A 21,875-nucleotide genomic window follows, 5' to 3' on the forward strand; every position below is an offset into this window, starting at 1 on the left:
CTGAAACCAACCACTGAATGTAAGCCAGCTACATAAATTAATTTAGGGATGTGACTGAAGTGAAAACAGTAAAAATTAAGGTTGTAAGGAGTTATTTTTAATTAGTTACACTACTCGTTAGTGGAGAACATACTCTCATATTACAGTCTACTGCATATTTACATCGCAGTGAATAAAAAGCACCAGCTGAATGAATTCAACGTGGCATATTATTTAGATGTTTAATAACTACAGATGCTGAATCACGAACCAAAGCTCTTCCTCTCATCCTCCTCATCATGATGTCACAGCCTGAGCAGCCGCCTGCCTCCTAAAGCCGGCAGCAGGGGGGGGAAGTCAGCCACAGTGTTGGGCTCCCCGCTGCAGAGCTGCACTCTCAATCTTCTCTCAGCATTTCTTGGTTTTGGGTTGTTTTTTTTTTTGCTGCTTTTCAGACAAGAAGAAAGAGAAGAAGCAGCAGAGGATAAAACTAGGGAGGAAAAAGAATAAGAAGAAAATCTCCCTCCTCCCCACCTTTGAAATGGCACAGGTACATGGGACGTGCTGCAGGAACATGGAGAGGTCAGACCGTGATATGAAAGGAAAGTCCAAGAGGAAGAGGAGGAGGAGGTGTAAAGGCAAAGGTTAGTGCAGCTGGCGTTGTTTGGTGAAGTTTATGTGACTGTTTATTGATTATATATTTACATTAACATCAATGGTTTATGTTTACAGCGACTTTATTGTGGCATCTTTAAAATTATCTACAGGTTCCTCGTCTTGTTTTTATCAGCTGTGTTTTCTTAAGAGACTTTATTTGTTTACTTTATGGCTTTTTTTTTTTAAATTAAAGTATGATTAACCTATAACAGATTACAGTTTTAATGATATATGGATTATATTACATTGCATTCAATACAATAACTTACAATAACTGTGTTCAGGAAGAGCTACATGTCCTCTGTATCCCAAATGAGTTAAAAAACATGGTAACAAACAAACTTGGGATGATAAAATCACTATATTGGTGTTTCATGCACATGTATACGGGTGCTTTAGAGGCAGAAATTACCCCATAGTGAGCCAAATAATCACATTTGTAATGGTAGACTGAATCCCCAGAGGACAAAACGTCAAATAACAATAATTTTCAATTTAAATAATTTATTAAAATTATGTTTAACCACAATTTGGGTGAAAATTACGGATATTTTTCATATATGTCTTAAAAATCTAATCTTATTAATTGCAATCAAATATATCAGCTAAATATGATCAATGTCATTATGAAATTGGCCCCTTCATAGGCCCCGCCCCTTTTTGGACAGCTCAAATTACAGTTGAACCAACCTCGGTCATCTTCCTCCTCTCCTGTACTTGGATATGCTACGTGCTAGGCTAATCTACGTACGCTGTTTATGCTTAGAAAAGGAGAAACTCGATCATGCAGCTCTTAGATGAAGCCGTGTTTTAAGCTAAATGCTAACATCAGCAGCTTAACATGCCAGTATAATGTTTATCATGTTCATCCTCTTAGTTTAGCATGTTAAAATTTGCTAATTAGCACTAAACTCAAAGTAAAAGTACAAAATGAATCAAAAAAATAAGAGTTTTGAATGAATGGAAGTTATTATTAGTAGTTAATTTCGTGGCAGTTCATCCAATAGTTGCCAAGATATTTAACGCCTCTGCTAACGTGGCTAAAACTGGAAAGAAGCAGTAAAAGAAACACAATTTACATCCAAAAACTACAAAATAAAAGCACTCCAACATTCGAATGAGGACTTAATGTGTAGAAGTGTGACAGAAAGTTGACGTGCATCGTCTTTGCTGCAGAGATAAACGATAAAATCCCATTTTTGATCTTACAATAGTGTGAGTGTGGATTTATATCTGCTAACATTTCACATTCAGAGGCTCAACTGGTGGAAAGCTGAAAACACTGTACGTTCACTGTCTATTTACTCTCCATCACACACACGTATGTGCACAAAGGAAATGGCTCATCATGGTGTGTGCTCTTGTAATCATAATTACGGTCGTCTGGGCAACAGTTGGGCCTTTTTAGGATTAAACTGGCATTGTTCTCCACATGCTAATCCTCAGTAAACGCTGCAGATTACTCCATGATGGCTTTTTGTATTAAATCCAATGGTTATTCAAAGTGCGCTAAGCCTATTCCACTTTCATTAATGACCCATTGGCTTTTTTTTTTTATGAAAAATAAATGCTACCAGAAAATCATCACTCAGTTTAGTTCCTCAAATCCCACTATTTTATATTTTATAGGGCCAGAATGCACTTAGCTAATGCTTCCACTGTATCGGACAATGAGCTGTACTTTAATGCCAGATGTCATTTTTAGAAACAGAAGGTGGCATCTTTTTCTCAAGTGTCTCTGTTTACTCTGAATATAACACTGAGTAATGTGCGTCTACTTGTAAAATATAACATAAAATATGAGATAATTGGATATTACATTAGAAAAAGAACCAAACCTGAACTCCTGAAGCTTCATACAACAGAACAACCCTTGTAGCGTAATGCTAAGCTAAACATAAAAGGTAAAATTGGGTAGAAAATAAAGCTTTCTAGTCGTTAAGTTAAACCTAACTGCTGCTTCAACAACATTTATGTTTAAAATGTCAATCAGGTCCTAATTCTACACTGAAATTAATTAAATCTTTTGCTGATTTGGGTTGAAATTGAAATTATTTTAGCTTCTTTGTAACATGGAAACTAAACTCTCTCCCTGTTGGGAATTACTGGACAAAGTCCATCAAGCAAATTATGAAATTATTGTGTTAATAAGGATTGTTCTCTGTGTGCAGACGACAGGATGAAGTCATTGCCGGGCTTTCAGTAAAAACAAATTGCCATTTGGCTGTAAAATCCTCCCTTCTGCCGGCTTTTTTCAGTCAAATTAACAAACTGTCGTTTCCTGGCTGTGAAATCTGGTCGGAGAAAACATTCGATCGTCCCGCTTTCAGTGAGGATTATGATTCTCCAACATGGAACAAACAGCTGCTGTCTGTGATGGGTCTGTCAGGTTTTTGATGACGTGTCACGCGTTTTGTGGACATATCTGTGTATTGGATGCATTTTTGGATAAGTGAGCTCCATCGTGCAGTCAAACTTAGTGGGGCATGTCAGTGTGCAATTTCACTGATGGATTCTGCAATCTCCACACTTCTCTGGGGCTCTGGCTTCATGAAAACATTAGCAATATGGTTTGTGTGGCCATTTAACTTAATTGCAGGGATGCTCAGCGGGTAAAGTGTGGCACTAACTCTGCGAGAGTTAAGGGGTCCCATTTCCTCTCCAGCCCAGTGTGAAGGGAAGTGCGGCTAAATGCTGCCAAGGTTTGAGTTTTGATCCCCAACGGAGCTGAATATGTAAAATAGTTACACTATAAGGAGAAATGTGTACATTTTCTGCATTTTACTTTTATTGTTTCTCCTGTGAGATGATAAAACTCAACACGTAGATCCTCCTTCTTGCTGATTTTGCGTCATTAAGTAATCTGTGAGAGCCAGCCACAATCTTAATTAGTGGTTTGGACTTTTAGAGTTACATCCACTAGGAATGTAAAGATATATATCGAGAGACACAAATATGTGGACATCTTTTTCACTTCACAAAAGGAACTATAGATTTTTCAGGCTTCAGGCAGTTACGTTAGACTCTTTTATGCCCTTTTTTTACACTTAAGAGAATTTTTTCCCCGGATATTTAGTCTTTAAGGTTTCACTTTTTAACCCACAAAGTTTGCTGGGGTAAAACACACACTTGTAGTTCGCCAACTGGGCACAGACAACTACACATTTGAAGCCAACACACCAAAGCACATTATTTAAATCCATAAACAACAGCGCATCATATTTTATAACTCTTTAAGTGTAAAGTCTTAATCCGTAAAGTAACTAAAGCTGTCAGATTAATGTAAAGAAAGTGGCATGAAATGTTAAATACGCAAGTTACATTTGTGTGTAAACTGCAGTATTATTGCTGAATACCCACCAGACACCACTGGCTTTACTGGTGCAGTCAGGGGGTAAAGAGCCTTGCTCAAGGGCAGTTCAGTGGGGGTAATAACAAAGGAGGGGTAAGTGCAACTCTTTCCTTCTTTCCACACACATATATCCTGGTTCTCTGGGGGATAAAACCAGTGGTGTTTGAATCTACCAGACAGACAACATGCTTATCTGTTAGGATATTAACTGCGTTTTGAAAAAAAAATCTATTTTCATTCAGTTTTTTAACAAAATTACATTTGTTTCATCCTAAGCTATCACATTGAGAGATCAAAATATTAAACACACACATAAAAAATGAAAAAGGGCAGTTTCCTTTACTTCATATAATGTTGATTTGTTATACAGTGAAAGTCAGTGGGGGGATTCTCATACGAGCTTTAGTAAAATAAGAATGCATTTACGTAACTTGTCCTTCCCCAATGGTAAATAATGAGAACGAGAATGAAAACAGTGCATTTGAAAAACAAGAGAGAACAGATTTCATCAGAGACTGACTGAGGCCAGCTGATTTACAGCGGCTACGACCAGGACTCTGAATCTGGGGAGGACGAAGGACAAGGTCGAGTTCAGATTGGGGGACAGAAGAGGCATTAATAGGGAGTAGGAGTGAGTTCGTATAGAGTTAATTTGTAAGTAATTGTTATAGATAAGTTATAAATCGTGTTAAGTCTACGAATATTTTTTTTCTGAAGGTGGAAGTTGTGTTTTGAACCTCTTACTTGTAGTGCTTTTTACCAATGTAGATTTTTTTGGTGTGAGTTTTGGAGATATCAGCCATAGAGATTTACCTCATATAATATAATGGAACCAGATCATACTTAGCTTAAAGGTACTCAAAGCACCAAAAATAAACGAGAGAAATCATGACCCAGGTTACTCCACATAATCCACAAACCTTGTTGTGAGGAGTTTTATGTAAGAACTATTTTTTCTCTATCGAACCTCACCACGCTCTCTCCGTGGTGCCAGGTGGGCTAGCGAACGTTACGTCTAAGCCAGGGAGGACGGCCGTTAACGTTAACATCCTGCACTGTCACGAGCACGAGCCGCTCATCCGTGAGTAGTTTCTTCTACAAATTAAATCAATCCTTCTTCCACTAGCCGCGATGAGTGGAAGCCACATTTTATTGGTGACAGATAAAATTTAACCGCTCATAGCTTTTACCCCGAACTCGGTTGCATAAACAAAATTAAAAATAAAACAATGTTTCACCAACAACAGATACAGTCCACAATTAGAGACAAATGAAACCTAATATTTCAAACTGATAAAGTGACAGTAAAGCAGCAGGCGGGGGGTATTAAAGGTTGAAACGAGGCCATTGTCAGCAGTCAACAGCCTGCCATAGATTATTGCTGTCATTGTTATTATCTCTCATTGCAATTTCATTGCACATTACCATATGTTTCAGCCAATAATTTCATCACTCTTTTCCAAATAATGATCATCAGTCTGATGGTTTGAAAGCAGACATTAAAGCTTTGGCTGGCTTTGTTGCTGGAGTTTGATTTGATGAGTTGCTGCACTGAACTAAATTTAGACTTAGAAAAGCTTTGTAGTCTGTTCTCACTGCGCGGGAAAGAAAATTATATTTGACATGGATCTGCAGTAAAAAATCCCTAACGGTGAAGTGCAACAATTAAATTATAGATGATAAATAAGAGCTGTATGCAAAATGGTGCACACATGCAGATGTGGTTTGGAAAAAAGTTGAAGTTTAGATAACGTTGATAAAATAGTGAAGGTTTTGATTTTAGAGATAATTGACTTTTTTCTGGTTGTACCTCACAGTGGAAAACATTTACAGGTGGATGTGATTCTCTATGTGGTGGTTCAGCACAGAATTATACATTTTTTTATATTTTGTTCTGAATTCAGTTTAGTTTCAGTTAGTTTCTTGAGTGGGTTTCCCCTCTTCAGTTTAGTTTTGTTTAAACATTTTTAGTTTTAGTTTAGATTTCATTAAATTCTTGGATAGTTTTAGTGTTTTTGTTATAAAAATGAGGTTATTTGTCAGAATAAGCATTAACAACACAAACACACTGACTCACAGTCATGTAGACATCCAGTTTTAGTTAAAACATGCACCAATGCTTCCTGATGCTTGTTGTGTTGACATATTTGAACAAACTGAAGACATTTCTTGTAAATTTCTACTTCATTTTAGTTAGTTTTAGTGAACAGTTTTGTTTTAGTTAGTTTTCGTTTTATCTAAAGTGTAATTTTAAATTTTTTTTGTGACTTCCATCCTTCAGGAATCCTGAAAAAACACCTTCACATTAAATACATGTTTGTAAAAGGCAGGTTTAGTCTAATATTGATTATGAGTTATGGGCTAATTAACCATTTACACGACAATTGTAACAAAACATATTAACCTGCTTTGGGGATGCAATTAACAGATATTTGTGCTATTGATTATTGGATTAGTGGTTTTGTCTAAAAAAGGTTTATTTTATTTTATTGTAACAATCAGTGTGAACTTGTAGATTGCAACCAACTGAATACTGACCCCCGTTTTCAGTGTTTGGTTTGTCTGTTCTGGGCTACTATAGAAACATGACTGTTCAACATGGAGGAATCACTACCGCTGTACATAAAAACATTATTCTACAGTAATGAAAACACCAATTCTTATTTTTAGGCAATTATAAAATAATGAAAACAATAGGGCTGCCCACTAATGGTCGACTTAATCGTTTGAGTCTTAGCCAACACAGTTTTTATTAGTTGGATAGTTGTTTTCTCTTGTAACACACTGGGTCGCTTACCGGTGATATACGCATATGTTAACTGTACTAGCTGCTGCCACTGGTCCCATTAACTGTCTGTATCTGGACTTGGAGCTCAAAGAACAGGGAGTTTAAACACTACTAGTGTAGGAGCTGGAGGACCCAGCAGTTCTCAGCTTTGATAGAGGCCGGCTGAATTTCCAGCGGTTCCAACCAGGACTCTGACTCAGCGCCAGGAGAGGTATGAAACGGAGCAAGAGGAGCTTGTAGCCAGTTAATTAGTTAAGTTACTGTTAAATAATCCATCGTATCAGTAAGTCCATGAGTATTTGTTTTAATGAAGTTTGAAGTAGTTAATTCCGTGTTTTGAACAACCAGACTGTGTTGAAATAAATTAACTAAATCTTCAGTCTCCTTCAGATTCATTATCACTTTCTCAGCATATCCTCCACATGCCACAAAGGGTGTGTTCACAGATAGTTTCTTCGCTGTGAGCAGGATTTGAACCTGCAAGAGGAAAACCCATTGGATTTCAAGTCCCAATGCCTTAACCACTCAGCCATCACAGCTGCGCCCAGTAACTATACTGACAGTAATCACTGATCTGGTTATGACCAGAAACAAGTATATACAAACATATTTTCTGTGCCACAACAATCAGATTCTTCTGATCTCAAGCATCGACTCTTAAACAATGGTTGTTGTCTGCCTTGATTTGCTGTTAGACCTCATTCATTCCCACTTCTGTCAAGTCTCACTGCTTCTCTATCACAGCTGAATCAGCATATAAATTAAAGCTGCAAGCAGCGTTGGGCAGGACCACGCACTCCACGCAACTCGGGGCGTGCTGCGGCCGCGTCACGTGCCATCGTAACACGTGTGGACCACAACATGAAAATTTCACGTAAATCAGCTCAAAATCGCCACACACCGTTTACTTCCTGTTACCAGTAGGTGGCACGATCACAATGTCTGAATATTGTCATGTAGATGTGTTCAGGGTGAGGCTGTTATCAAACGTGTGAAGTTTCATTGAGATTGGATCATGTAGGTTGAAGTTATGAGGACGTGTTCAGGGTGGGACTGTACATTGAAGATATGAGTACTATCTGTTTGATGGCCAATCGGTGGAATTCGACACGTCGTCACGGGCACGCTGTTAAAGGTACAGTCACAAATAGCACAACTTTTGATAACCAATGTTTCTAGATTGCAGTGATCAAATTTGAAGTCAATCTGATAAAATCTGTAGGAGCAGTTAGTTAAAACCTTAAATGCCGGAAATGGCATCATAGTTTGACATTCAATTCAACCTGGCCAACTTTGAGGGCACGCCACGGACATGCCCTTTAACATACAGTCACAAATAGCACAACTTTGAATCAGCACCATTTTTTGACTGTACTGACAAATTTTGAAGTAGATCCGATAAATTCCCTAGGAGGAGTTCGTTTGCCGAAAGTGAAAATGAAAATCAAGATGGCTGACTTCCCGTGGGGTTTGGGGTATAGGTCCAAGAGGCTTTTTTGTACGTCCCGGCATGTTACACGTGCCTACCGAGTTTCGTACATATCGGTGAAACGTGTCACTGGGGCTGCTGTTTTTTTATCCTGTAGGGGGCGCTACACACTACAAACACAATTTTTGGTTTATGAGCTTCAGGCACCACTCTACACGGACCCTGTGAATTTCATATTCGTAACTATTACGGTCTCCGCACAGTGATTTACCATGCCACCAGAGCGCCATCCGGTGGCGTGATTTTTTTGTCCTTTTTAAGTGAGCCTCAGGTAGCCATGGGCAATCATCGTACCAAGTTTCATTTTAATCACACGTGCCGTTGCAGAGATATAAACTTCTTCATTTTAAAGAGCGCCACCTTGTGGCGATGACCTGAAATTGTGCATGATGCCTAAGAAAGACATGAGTAACTATGGACCCAAGTTTGGTGTCAATCGGACATACCAATGTGGAGAAATGGTCCACTTCCTTTTCTGACAAAAAATCCAGAGGAAGTGCTAATTTTATATCGTGCTGGGTTTTTTATATCTCATATAATTCTTTGAATTTCTTTTTTATTAGGACGGTCGCCACATGCTACATGAAAAATGTTGTGCGAATCGGACAAAGCGCATGGGAGGAACACGGAAAAGTTCTAGGCGGAAGTGAGCGGGGCTTACATGGGGAGATTCAGCTCCATTCACCGTGGATATGAGGTTTTTGAATTTGCGAGAAACTATGCAGAGGTTATAAGCCTAAACACATTTTTTATGATAGTAGCGCCACCTAGTGGCCAACCTGAAAGCGACACATAGAATATCCCCATTTTCACCATGCCTGACAACTTTGCCAAATAAAATTGAGTTTTCGTATATGTTCAGGGGGGCAAAAATGCAGTCAAAGGGGGCTAAAAATAATAGGTAAGAAGAAGGGACCTCCAGCGGTCGCTGGCTCGGTCCCTAATTATGTCACATGGGATGCAGACATAAGCAAGTAAGAAACGTGGTGTTAGGTGAACAAAATTACAGATTTCTCAGGGTTTGAACAATGTTGGAAATTACTTAGGTTAAGGTAGGCAAGGACCAAGGTCATGGTTAAAGCAATGAAAGCCATCACATTTGAAGAATTTCAGACTTTTGACTCCTAGCAATTCACCCCATCCGACATAAAACCGCACATAGACTGCTCAGATTGTAATTTTTCTACAAATAAAAGCTTTTGCTATTGGATTTACTCGTAATATTCAATAATCATGTAAAAATGTACATGTAGGGGCTTTATAAGTATTTTCCCCCCATTGTATCTGAATTGTGCGGCAGCGTTGTCCAAAACAAACATAATTCCTAGGAAGAATAGTCTGCTGTGTGTGCAGTGTGTTTGCAATTTGCAAGCAACTAGTTATTTTTATTCACTTTGGTCTGTTAATCCCAGTTGTGATTGTCTGTGTACTTGTGGGTGTATGGCATGTGTTTGTGTGAACACAATGTGCACATGTTTAGGTGTTAGGTGCTCACTTGAATGTGCTGTCAGCTATTTGTTTTCTCAACCCGCCCACACACCTACAGAGAGGTGATCAAAGCTCCAAGTGTGGCATTGTCAGAGCACATTTTTCTCAGAGATGAAAGATAAAAGGGTAAGAGGGAAGGTTTTGCTTTTTATGTTGAGTTTGTAAACTGTAGTCTACATTATCTCAGATCCTTTGTGAGCTGAGAAAAAGCAGTTTATTCAATGTTTCCTCTTCTGACAAGGAATTAGGTCATGCGGTGGCTCAGCTCCTCTTCACAGATCTTTCTTTACATCCCTTAGATTTACTCCAAGATGAAGGAGCGGGGTTTAAAGGAGGATCAATTGAAAATTTAGTCCACTTGGTAATCACACTTTGTGAGAGAGCCAGAAAGCACAATCAAATTAAATCTCAAGCAGTGTTCATTGAAAGAGACGATTACGAAACATCCATTCTCTATACCCAAAGGATATTCAGCATTTTATTAATTTTGACACGTACAGAAGATTGTAAATCTCGCATCTTTTGGCAGACTTAACCCTGGGCCAAAAACACTTGTTGCAAACATGATTCAGGTAAAATAGCTAATTTGCTGCATCATTTTATTGTGAATTCTGAAAATTTGTAGAAAAACAATGGCTTAACGCTAAACCTTTAACTGCAGAGTTTTGCCAGAGATACATCTCAAACCAAAGGACCATAATGAAAGGACTGTGGTTGCTAGTCCACTTGGCTGTGAAGTAACAGTCGTTAGAGTCACATGATTCAAAGTGTGAACGGGTCTGAAACTGCCTGGGATATCAGGATTGTTGGCATTGTAAATCGCTTCCTGTCATAGAGTCTTCTTTGTTTGTAACCTCTGAAGGTGCTGCAATGACAATTTCCAAGTTTGATTGGATCTTTTGTTTCCACCTTTAGCAAAGCTAAACCCGGGCCTATCAAACAACTATACTTACCATAACCACTTGGGCTTCCCAGCTCATACTTTTGAAGTGCAAGGTAGATATAGTCCTTTATTTTGATTTCATCAAAAATGTTCAATGCTTACAAGACAAAGCACTGACAACATGCCCATTGTTATTGGATTCGCTCTAATCTCTCAAATGTTTCAACTTTAACCTTTCCACACTGTGAGCAGGGTTTGAACCTGCACAGGCATACCTCATTGGATTGAAGTCCAACACCTTACAGAACACCACCACAGCTGTTGCAAACCTGTAAAAACGTGTGCATGAAAGTCACACAATATGGCCGTAGTAATTAAAAGTAGGCCTACTGAATGAACGCAATTTGCTGAGTTGTTACGGTCTGGCAGTTAGACAGTTGGGTTTCTAAGCTGTGATGGCCGAGTGGTTAAGGTGTTGGACTTGAAATCCAATGGGGTTTCCCCGCGCAGGTTCAAACCCTGCTCACAGCGTAGCAATATTTTGTCTTATCTTGATTTCTAAACAAGTCACAAAAAGCATTGACTTCATTCCTAACTGGAGCTGTTTCATGAAGTTCTTGATTTGAGCATGGTCACACATCTCCTCTCCAGAGCCTGCTGTGTAGTGAGAACAGCGGGGAACAGTACAGACAGTGTTTGTACACTTAATGCACTGAGGTTAGTCCCTCCTGACCAAGTATTACCTGGAGTCAAAGTCAATGACTTCCTGTACCTGCAGATCACAGAGTGGTGCATCTTGAAGATTGTTTCCTCAAAGTAACATCACTAGAACAGCTTTAGAGGACAGAGACCTGATATTTAACAGCCCACATTTCATTCTCTTATTTTGTGCTACTGAGGAGTTGGTTTTAATTTTTATTAGATTTTTATGTTGAACTCCTCTTGTTTTTATTTCTTTAAATAGTTTAGGTGGTCGGGGGACAGACACAGTCTCTATGGGGTTTTGGGTGGGTGACTGTTCTAAAGAAAGCGCAGAGGAGTGTGTAAGACAGCAGCTCTGCTTCCTGGTCCTAACTCTGGACTGTCAGGTTTTAGAGATAAACTTCGCCATATTTCTAGATAAGAGAGCCGCTCCATCCAAAGTGGGATGGATGCCGTCTCTCCTAATCAGACCAGGTTTTCCCCAAAAAGGCTTCCAGTTATCAATGAAGCCCACATCGTTTGCTGGACACCACCTCGACAGCCAGCGGTGGAATGACGACATGCGGCTATACATGTCATCACTGGTCACATTGGGGAGGGGTCCAGAGAAAACTACGGTGTCCGACATTGTCTTAGCATAGTTACACACCGACTCCACATTAATCTTAGTGACCTCCGATTGGCGTAAACGGGTGTCGTTACCGCCGACGTGGATAACAATCTTACTGTATTTACGTTTATCTTTAGCCAGCAGTTTTAAATTTGATTCAATGTCGCCCGCTCTGGCCCCAGGGATACATTTGACTATGGCCGCTGGCTTCGCTAACTTCACGTTTCTGACTATGGAGCTGCCAATAACCAGAGTTGGTTCCTCAGCGGGTGTATCGCTGAGAGGGGAAAATGTATTAGAAACGTGAAGCGGTTGGTGGTGACCTGTGGGCTTCGCCGTTCTAGTCTTCCTTCGCTCAGTCACCCAGCCTCCCTGTCTTCCCGGCTGCTCGGGAACTACCGGGGGAACTACAGAGCTAACAGAAGCTACCTTCGGGTCGGACCGCACCGGCTACCGGGGGCTGGCTAACTATAGCGGCTAAAGATATCTCCGTGGTGCGGTGCCGTTCCTCTAACTCACTAAGCCTCGCCTCCAGCGCAGTAAATAAACTACATTTAATACAGGTACCATTATCTTTAAAGGAGGCAGAGGAATAACTGAACATCTGACACACTGAGCAGGACAGAGGAGAGGGAGAGGGAGAAGCCATAGCTAACTGCTAATGCTAATGAAACTAGAGTGTATGAAAAACTTTGAAAGTAGTGAAAAGTCCCTAAAAGAGGGAGAAACTCCAAGTGTTTAAGTAGAACTAGTCTACGTTTAAATGTTAAGCGGGTAAATAACCGCTGTAACGAGTAAAACTAATTTTTTTTTAGCGTTCCCTAACAGAGCTACAACCCCAAAAAATAAACAAAGGAGAAGGAAAAAAACCGGAGATAAATAACTACCCTACCCCAAAAAAAAACCCTCCCTTTAAAAAAAAAAAAAAGGGGTGTTTTTTTTTTTTTTTTCTTAATTTTTCTTCATGTGAAGAACCCCACATCCACAGAGGTCATGGGATAAGGTGGAGCAGTTATTGGCTTTGGTGGATTAGGTAGATGAAACCAGTTTTAGGAACGGAAGGTTGTAAAGACACTGGGCAATCCATTCTCAGGTTGGGTGGCTGGCTCAATGACCCGATGACCAATATGAATTGTTTGGGGAGAATAAGCTCACCCAACAAGTTCTTGACTTAAGCAAGGAACTTGCATCTTTGAGTGTATTATATAAAAAACAAACATAAAGAAAGCCATCGCTGTGAGCAGGGTTCGAACCTGCGCGGGGAAACCCCATTGGATTTCAAGTCCAACGCCTTAACCACTCGGCCATCACAGCTCATTTACCACCCCTATTTCAACTGGAAAACGTGGAATCCTTCACACAGCGTTTGTTTAGTTGGTGGTCACTTTCATGGCCATAACATGTGACTATACGCTGCATTTTAGGTTTGGCAGCAGTGGCTCATTTTTCAATTTGGAGCTACTTTAGTCTTTCTTTTTGTAATACCTCAACTAGTCATAATCAGCACAGACCTGAGTTATTCTAAGACACATTTAAGTTGCAGAAACATTTAAAGGTTCCCTGTCCAGAGCCAGCTGTGTGGTGAGAACAGCGGGGAACCTGTTTCTGTAGACGGGATCCAACTGACTCAACACCTCAGTACAGACAGTGTTTATGCACTTACTGCACCTAGGGTAGTCCCTCCTGACCAAGTAGTACCTGGAGTCAAAGTCAATGACTTCCTGTAGCTTTGTGCAGATCCTAGAGTGGTCCATATTGGTTTTGCCCTGATGCCACTTCAGTGAAATACCCCACATCCACATCGGTGCCCACAGAGGTCATGGGATTAGGTGGTGCAGTTATTGGCTTTGGTGGAGTAGGTTGATGGAACAAGTTTTGGGAAAAATGTTGCCTCAGCTGTCCTGTGGGGTTGTAAAGACACTGGGCAATCCACTCTCGGTCGGCTAGCTTGATGACCCGCATGAATTGTTTAGAGAGAAAACTCACCCAACAAGTCTTGACAGTGAAAAAAAACAGTTGGGTGGTGGACAAAGTTGTTGTCGTGGTGGATGCCTACTTGGATGCATATGGTGAAGCAGCTCAACTGCATCTCTGACTTTTTTTCCACACTGCTCACAACATTCCTCGGCATGAAAGTGAGAACTGTTCGACATTAATGTCCTTGCTACAATGAGTGCACCTTATCTGGCCTGGAGTCTCACTGTTTGAGATGCTCTGAGCTGGCTGACTGCCTGCACTTCACCTGCTCTCTGTTAATTCCTAGGTCAGTCAATTGTTAGGATTTGATAGGGATTTATTTTGACAAAATAAGCCCCCCTAAAAAAATTTATTTGAGAGGGGGAAAAAAAAAAAAAAAAAAAAATAAAAAAAAAAAGTGGTAAAAAAAATAATTTTTTTTAAAAAAAAAAAAGAAAGAAAAAAAAAAAAAAAAAAAAAAAAAATTTTTTTATCTTTTGATTGAGATGCTGAACAGGTCAATTCATACAGGTATATCGGTGCTAAATTTACGCTGTGAGCAGGGTTTGAACCTGCGTGGGAAACCCCATTGGATTTCGAGTCCAACGCCTTAACCACTCGGCCATCACAGCTGTGATTGTCTGATGCCTGAGTTTCTGTCTTTCCAATAATGCTAAATATTGTTGACGCGAAAGTACTACAAGTACAAGTACAAGCTGGAAACTCATAATTACAATAATTCTAATATGACATGAATGCGTTGTATGAAAGGTTTGGGGCCAACGGCTATCAAACAAAGCATACTGTGAGAGATCTGTATAACTTGTCTCTGAGTAGAATTTGAACTATGCATGGAGGTCCCATTGGATTTCAAGTCCAACTTGTCCTTGACTTAAACAAGAAACCAACATCTTGCGCTGCATAATGTAAAGCCACACATTTTGGGTAGGTTGAGAGTTTTGTACAGATTGAGATATCACTGTGCGTAGAGCTTAAACCTATGAAGGTAGGTCACATTTGATTTTAAGTCTAACTCTTTAACCACTTGGCCATCAAACTGTAAATCCGTGCTTGTATTTTCTCTTCCACACCCTGACTTTTCATCTAAAAGCATTTGTTTACGAGGTATCCATTATCACGGCCATAACCTGTGACTTGTGACTTATGACTTATGCTCACACAGTATGGATCAATCCACCGGTCACAACATGCAGCTCAAGCCATTAATCAGACATTGTGAGCACCGCAAAAGACAATGTCAAACCACAAAGTCTTTCTTTAGCCCGTCAAATATTTTAACTTTAGTTCTTTCTTTTCCGATTGATTGACTTTATTCACTGTAAGAAAAATGTGTCTTCCAACCTATTGTAACGCTGTGAGCAGGGTTTGAACCTGGGCGGGGAAACCCCATTGGATTTCAAGTCCAACACCTTAACCACTCTGTACGCACTGTATGGATCAATTAACCCAACTCACAACATGAAACTTAGTTACTTTCCAGTAGCATAGCATTGAAACAGCTGAGTCTCTCAGAGATCCAAGCTGTTCAGGACTGATCAGACTGTGACCACCTCAAACAGGAAAGTCAATACTTCATGGAGTGTCTCAAGAAGTTTTAAAGACTATGTCATAGGCATTTTATCGCTGTGAGCAGGGTTCGAACCTGCGCGGGGAAACCCCATTGGATTTCGAGTCCAACGCCTTAACCTCTCGGCCATCACAGCTCCACAGCCCTGACACTGTTTTGATAGTCGATATGAATTGTTATGGCCATAACAGTTCAGTCTATACAGATGTGGAAAGACTTTGTATACACAAATATTATACTTCTTGTCCATGACTTGCTTCTCTGGCTGGATTTGAACCTGTGCAGGGAACTCCCATTGGATTGGACACCACAAACCAATGGGTGACGTCACGATAGGTTCACACTTGGTTTGTCCATGACTTCGGCAACTTGCATTTTTGACTGTCTAAAGTCAAAGACACATACTGCGGACTACCTATAGAGACAGGCATACGAATTAAGATATCGCTGCGAGCAGAACCTGCGCGGTGAAACCCCATTGGATTTCAAGTCCAACGCGTTAACCACTCGATTCTCTATTTTACCTGGCAGACACGGATTTCTACAGAGTTGTTTAGTAGGTGGTTGCTTTCATGGCGATAATATGTGACTGCAGATTGGTTTTACGGTTTCGTTTTTTTAACTTAGTGGTCTTTATCAATAACTAGTCATAATCAGACTTGATTTGATCGAAGACAAGAATCAGTTTTATAAATAGTGAATGCCCCATCACTGTGAGCAGAGTTTGAACCCCATTGGGTTTCGAGCCTAATGCCTTAACCTCTCGGCCAGCAAAGCTGTGGTGAGAGCTGAAACTTTCTTTTTTGCGTTCGTGGCGAAAGGGGTTTATATTGGATGTCTAACTGTGAAGAAGCCTTATAGACCTTTTGTTCTCCTCTGTCTCTACAGTTACTGTCAATTATTTATGTTTGGGCAATGGCATATTTAGAATCAAAATGCACAACAGTCTTATCGCTGTGCAATAGTTTTGTTTTCAAACTTTTTTTAATTAAAAGTTGGACAGGTTCCCAGTCTTAGTAGCACGATAAATCTTAACACCTACCTGGTGAGATGACATGGTCATGCTATGGCATCGTCCCTGAATCGTATAATAATCCATGTATCTAGATAGGTATTGGATTGAAGGGAGAGGTGCACACCCCTAATATCTACAGTTGCGATGTCAAAGGCAAGTAGAGAAAAGATGAGAGGCAGTTCTAGCTGACTGGTGGAGAGTCCCAGGCGTTTAACCTCTGAAGGATCGTTTACACCTTGAGGGGTTTTTGAGGTCACTGGTGGGTTGTTAGTCCACCTGGCTGTGAAGTGACAGCCGGCACTTGAGTCAAGGTGTGAATGGGTCTTAAACTTGGGAACGGATGTCAGAATATACCACGTATAAAGCTTTAAAAAAGCTTTCTGTATGTCACCAGACGAGTCCGGTAGCCTGGCCAATCTTTGCTATGCAGGGAATGTCTTTGTGGGATTTATAATTACTCTGTGTGGTAAATCCCTATGGGATGAGTCCTACATCTGAACCATCACTGTTACTTTGATTGGGAAGGCTTGAGTAGGGTAGGTCATGAGAGTCCTGTTTTAATAATAAAAATACCTTTTAGTGGGGTTTCTAAGCAACAAGACTGTACCAGAGAAGTCTTTGTGTTCAGGCTCATATAAACCCCAGGGAAGTAAATAATGTAATAAGCAAGGAAGGCCATGGAAATATTCTTAGATAAAAAAAATAATCATCAAAACATCTACTATTACAAATATCATTACTAATACGAAGGCAGTAGATAGAGAAATTATTCCAAAAAGTTTCCATATTTCTTTGCCCTTGAGGAAAGACAGTCCATATTACAAGTAAATGAAACCACTTGCCATTAATTACGCTTAGCAAATGAGATTATCCACAGCTGTCAGACCACACACACATCGGACAGGGAGCGGGTGCTTCTCGCCCCCCAGCCATGCCTAATTTCATTATTCTATTAAATAAGGTTCATTAACAGCGGCTGGATGGAGAAACTTCGCCTCTAAGGTTTGATAAACACAAGCACTGTGGAATATGAAGCGGTGCAAGCTTCCCCGTCCTCATCGCTCCTCAGCTCTTTTGTCTTTTTGTCTCTTGTCCAGTAAATTACAGTATTTTGGTTTCTGAGTGACTGCTCTGTGAAGTATTAATAACATTAATTAATGTTTGCACTTGCTGCTATAAGTGATGCCTTTACTGGATGTACAACATGAGGGGAAAGATGAAAGATAAATGCAGGTTGAAGATGGAAAAGTGTCATCTGATTAAATTTATCTCAAGTACAAGATGATTTTGCTACTGCTGGATGCTGTGATGGCTGATGCAGGAAATCCAATGGGGGCTCAGAGCGATGTACAACTGACCTGATAGAACGGAGAGTGATTGCTGTATACAAAGGACCTTTCAACGGTATTGGACTTAATACTTAATCATGGCTCATGGCTTTCGCATTGTGGAATCAACAGGTGATTGAGGGCTCTGTCGCGTCATTTATGAGCTCTTTATGCAAACTTTACAAGCACCTTAAACCCACTACTCATAGTACTGGGACATAAGATCTAACTACGCTAATGATACTTATTCTGTGAGAACATTATCATAGCCGGTAGAGGAACTTTTTTCAGTCACATGAGCCTCATCATGTACCTCATGTATCTTACGAGTCTCTCACTGAAGCAATACGACTAAATGAGGTCTACATATGTGTCCTGTGCAGAGGAAGGTCTTAACTGCAGCTTTTGATGAGCAGGAAGAGGTGGAGTTGGGTGACCTTTCAATCGATGGCATTGGCTGAGATTCAGTCATGATGCGAACGTACAGATGTGCTCTGGGTGATGTGATCTGTCTGTCTGCAATTTGTTCTGTGGCTACACACTCATATAGTGTGCAGCTGTGATGGCCGAGTGGTTAAGGCGTTGGACTTGAAATCCAATGGGGATTCCCCGCGCAGGTTCAAACCCTGCTCACAGCGTTTGGGTTCCTTATTGATTTACTTAAAGATCCCTTAGATGATCCCTCAGATTAAAACATGTAGAAAACATCCTCGTAGGCCCACAAAGAACTGTCAGCAGGTGAAAGTGAAAACGTCCTTTGAGTGTCGAACTCTGCACATACATCATTCTGCGCAGTGAGTGAAGATCAAACATCCATCTGTAGGAACAAGAGAAAAACTGACATTTTCGGGGAGAGGGACAGTGTTTATCACTACTGATATTGCATGGGAGCTCCACTGCTATCTGTGTTTTGGTTAAAGTTTCATACTGTTTGAGTCATTTCTATGTGTTTACACCAGATTATACATTCAGATACAGACCACATGTTATAACCAGTTGTAAATGCAGTCGTACTATAAAAGCATCGCTGCAAAAGTGAAGGAAAGTCACAAAAGAGGTGAATTGCTGTCACTTCTCAATCACGTCGCTAGAATACATATTTACACAATATGTATTTTTTTTCTTATATAGTAGTGAAAAGGACAAACTACCTGATAGAGAATGACACAGTAACCATCTGAAAGTATAGTCCGCTCTGATTGTTTTAAACAGAGAGACCTTTATATCACCTGTGTTGCAAAACAGCAGCTGCAGTTTAATCTCTAAATTGCTTCACAAATGCATTTTGTAGATTTGCTTCCGACGAGGATTACAGGTAGATTAAGCAAACCATTTGTCACGTTGCAACCTGGTTAACCTCTACTTAAACCAAGTGTACAGTCTAATACTGCAATTCACAAATGGGTGGGTTAATGAAGTGCTCCTTGAATGAGACGGAGTGTGTCTGCGAGTGGGAGTGAGGAACTGACAGAAAAGTGTGGGAAGGTGTGAGGGCTTCGCCGATATAACGCAAAGACAACACAGTTATTATCTTTTTCATCCCAAAATAAATGGCCCCATTAGCTGTGATGATGCAGGTCATTAAAACATCTCCAACCTCCACCTGCCGCTGCCTTCAGAAGCTCCAGACTCACATCATTACATTCACATCCCATCTCACAGCTCTCGCTCATATCAACCCACCACTTAATGGCATCACACGCCTAATATAACTGCAAGGTGCAAGGTTAATGCAGAATAGTTTAGTGTGCACTCTTCATTATTCTAATGACTTTCAGTTTGCATTGCAGTGCCCTCCAGAATCACCAGTCACCAGGGGTAAAAATGGGCCAAAACAGGCAGTAAAATCACCCACAGCGTGATCAAAAACATTTAGAAAAACATGCATTCATTATCTTATAGTCATCTTATTTGATACAAATATGTTGTTTTAAAAAACAAAAGCAATATCGCTGTTTTAAATTTTTTGAAAAAAAAAAAAAAATTAAATAAAAAAAAAAAAAATTTTTAATTAATTAAAATTTTAAAAAAAAAAAAAAAAAAAAAAAAAAAAAAAAAAAAAAAACTAAATAACATGAATTCTCAGACTGCTACAGAATGTGTACCGGTACCTACAGATAATTATGGCCTCAATGAATAATAGTGTCTCAATGTTGATCCATTATATGTTTTATTCGCGGCAGACATTAACATTAATATTTAATTCAACAGTAGATATCAAATATAATTGCAGCCTATTCTGTGTTTATGTTGTATGTGGTGTTATCTGCCATGCTGCTAAAAAGCTGTTAATGGTGGGGGCGGTAATGGGGATAATGGAGGGTGGGGGGGTGGTGTCTATTACAGTGGTGGAGCTGCGGGTGTTTCCTGAAGCCAAATCCTCAAATCAGAAAATGTGAGTTTGGGGGTTTTTCTTTATTTTTGTTTTATTAGGGAAAAATATAGCATCCTATCCTTTAAGGACACAGCGGTTCGAGTAAGGACAGACTAATGTCGGGCTCAGACGACAGGATATCACCCCAAATAGTGACCTGATTTAATGAGAATTGGACACAAAACGTGTGTTTTATCATTTGTGTTTCATAATGGAGGATAACCAATTCAACAAGTGTTTGATGCCTCACAAATCGATGAAATAAAAAGTAACATTACAGAAATATTTGGCCTCTCTGATGCTTTGGATATCACTATTTTGATTTGTCATGCAAGAGTTGAACCATAAACTTATTGGTTGGAGTCTGGTACCATGAATGTTTAATATTCAGGTTATTATTTCTGCAAAGGGAAAAATCTTTGTATGTTTCTTTATATGTGTATATTTATATGTTTTTGGTATAAAGTATCTGTTATTGTCCTGGTGGTTGTTTCCAGTCCTCGCCTCAGGGTAGATTGTCCACATGTAATCCTCCAAACTTTACATCGTAGCACTTTTCACAAAACAACAGCAGATTCATTGAATGTGTTTCCAAAGAAAACTGGTGGGAGATAAGAAAGGATGTGGGTAAAGATGAAAAACCACCAAATCTTGAGTAACATGGTTGTATGTGTGTGAAATATATATATTTGTTATTATCACACTGAGGACATCTGTTTTTTTTCAGACCACTCACCAAATCTGTTGAAATCTAATGAAAAACGGCCGCGTTTGATTCAAAAATGGTGTGACTGGGTTAATAAGACAAAGCTTCTCATTCTGTTTAAGCCCCTCGATGCTTCCTGTCTGAAAACCTCCGTCCTTATCACCGACACCTTTCAATTACCCCGGCTGCCTCTAAACCGCCTTTCTGTTTGTTTTCCACTCCGTCCATTTAGTGGGAAGTCTAATGGCCCTCCCAGCCACGCTAACTACGTTTGCACTATCGCCATAAATGTGTTTACCTCAGTCCATTTCATTACCTTTATGGTTGGGAGTGAATATAAAACTATGGCGTATGAGCATTTAGAACCACGACTGTAATTGGGCTCATTTCACCAATTTTTATGTTATATACAAGTTATACGGTAGCGACTGTATCTGTCCATTTGTGATGTATACGATATTGCGTAATGCTGTGGAGAAAAGGCTCAATAATCTGATGTATTTATACTGTTTTTCAGGACGGAGCAACATGTTATCAACCCTCATCGGTCCCATAAGACACTGGGATGCTGGAGCGTCATCAGCTGAGGATGCAGACAGTTCAAGTAAATCTTTTTCCTCCATGGACTCTGAAGATGTTGCTTTTTTATGCCAATAAAACTGAAATTATGCCATATTCTGCTAGTTTACCATCAGCATGAAACCACAGATGCCAAGTAACCACCAGACACTGCGTATTATGCCACAAATACTTGTACAATACTGGCGGTCGGAGAGCCTATAGCGGTCCTTTATGGACGTGGCTCCACGATCAAGTTAGCATTAATATTCAACGTCCAGTTAGACTTTCAAGATAAAGTTTGAGAGGTCAACGTTGTGAAACAGTGGCAGTTTGGTTAGGTTTAGGTACAATGTTTGTCTGTCAGTTGGTCAGTCCACCACTTTGGAGAAATATCTCAAC

At 39.9% G+C, this 21,875-nt stretch overlaps 2 protein-coding genes and 6 non-coding genes across 17 annotated transcripts in view; 4 read left to right on the forward strand and 4 right to left on the reverse strand.

The window, feature by feature from the left end:
- The window catches only part of LOC127354955 (E3 ubiquitin/ISG15 ligase TRIM25-like), a 207,835-nt gene that overhangs the window by 25,094 nt on the left and 160,866 nt on the right, over positions 1 to 21,875 (forward strand). The gene's annotated exons all lie outside the window — the stretch shown is intronic.
- LOC127353641 (double-stranded RNA-specific editase B2-like) overlaps positions 348 to 21,875 on the forward strand; it is a 39,009-nt gene continuing 17,481 nt past the window's right edge. The window contains exons 1-2 of the mRNA XM_051383093.1: positions 348 to 623; positions 21,433 to 21,519. Coding sequence (XP_051239053.1) covers positions 521 to 623; positions 21,433 to 21,519 — 190 coding nt within the window. The 5' untranslated portion in view covers positions 348 to 520. The remainder of the gene's footprint in view (positions 624 to 21,432; positions 21,520 to 21,875) is intronic.
- Positions 7,233 to 7,315, reverse strand: trnas-uga (transfer RNA serine (anticodon UGA)). Its single transcript has one exon. It is a non-coding gene; the product is annotated as a tRNA-Ser (tRNA).
- On the forward strand, positions 11,086 to 11,167 carry trnas-uga (transfer RNA serine (anticodon UGA)). The gene has a single exon. It is a non-coding gene; the product is annotated as a tRNA-Ser (tRNA).
- trnas-uga (transfer RNA serine (anticodon UGA)) lies at positions 13,181 to 13,262 on the reverse strand. The gene has a single exon. It is a non-coding gene; the product is annotated as a tRNA-Ser (tRNA).
- Positions 14,456 to 14,536, reverse strand: trnas-cga (transfer RNA serine (anticodon CGA)). The gene has a single exon. It is a non-coding gene; the product is annotated as a tRNA-Ser (tRNA).
- Positions 15,547 to 15,628, reverse strand: trnas-cga (transfer RNA serine (anticodon CGA)). The gene has a single exon. It is a non-coding gene; the product is annotated as a tRNA-Ser (tRNA).
- trnas-uga (transfer RNA serine (anticodon UGA)) lies at positions 18,392 to 18,473 on the forward strand. The gene has a single exon. It is a non-coding gene; the product is annotated as a tRNA-Ser (tRNA).

This window comes from Dicentrarchus labrax, unplaced genomic scaffold (genome assembly GCF_905237075.1).
Source record: "Dicentrarchus labrax unplaced genomic scaffold, dlabrax2021, whole genome shotgun sequence".
NCBI classification, from domain to species: Eukaryota; Metazoa; Chordata; class Actinopteri; family Moronidae; genus Dicentrarchus; species Dicentrarchus labrax.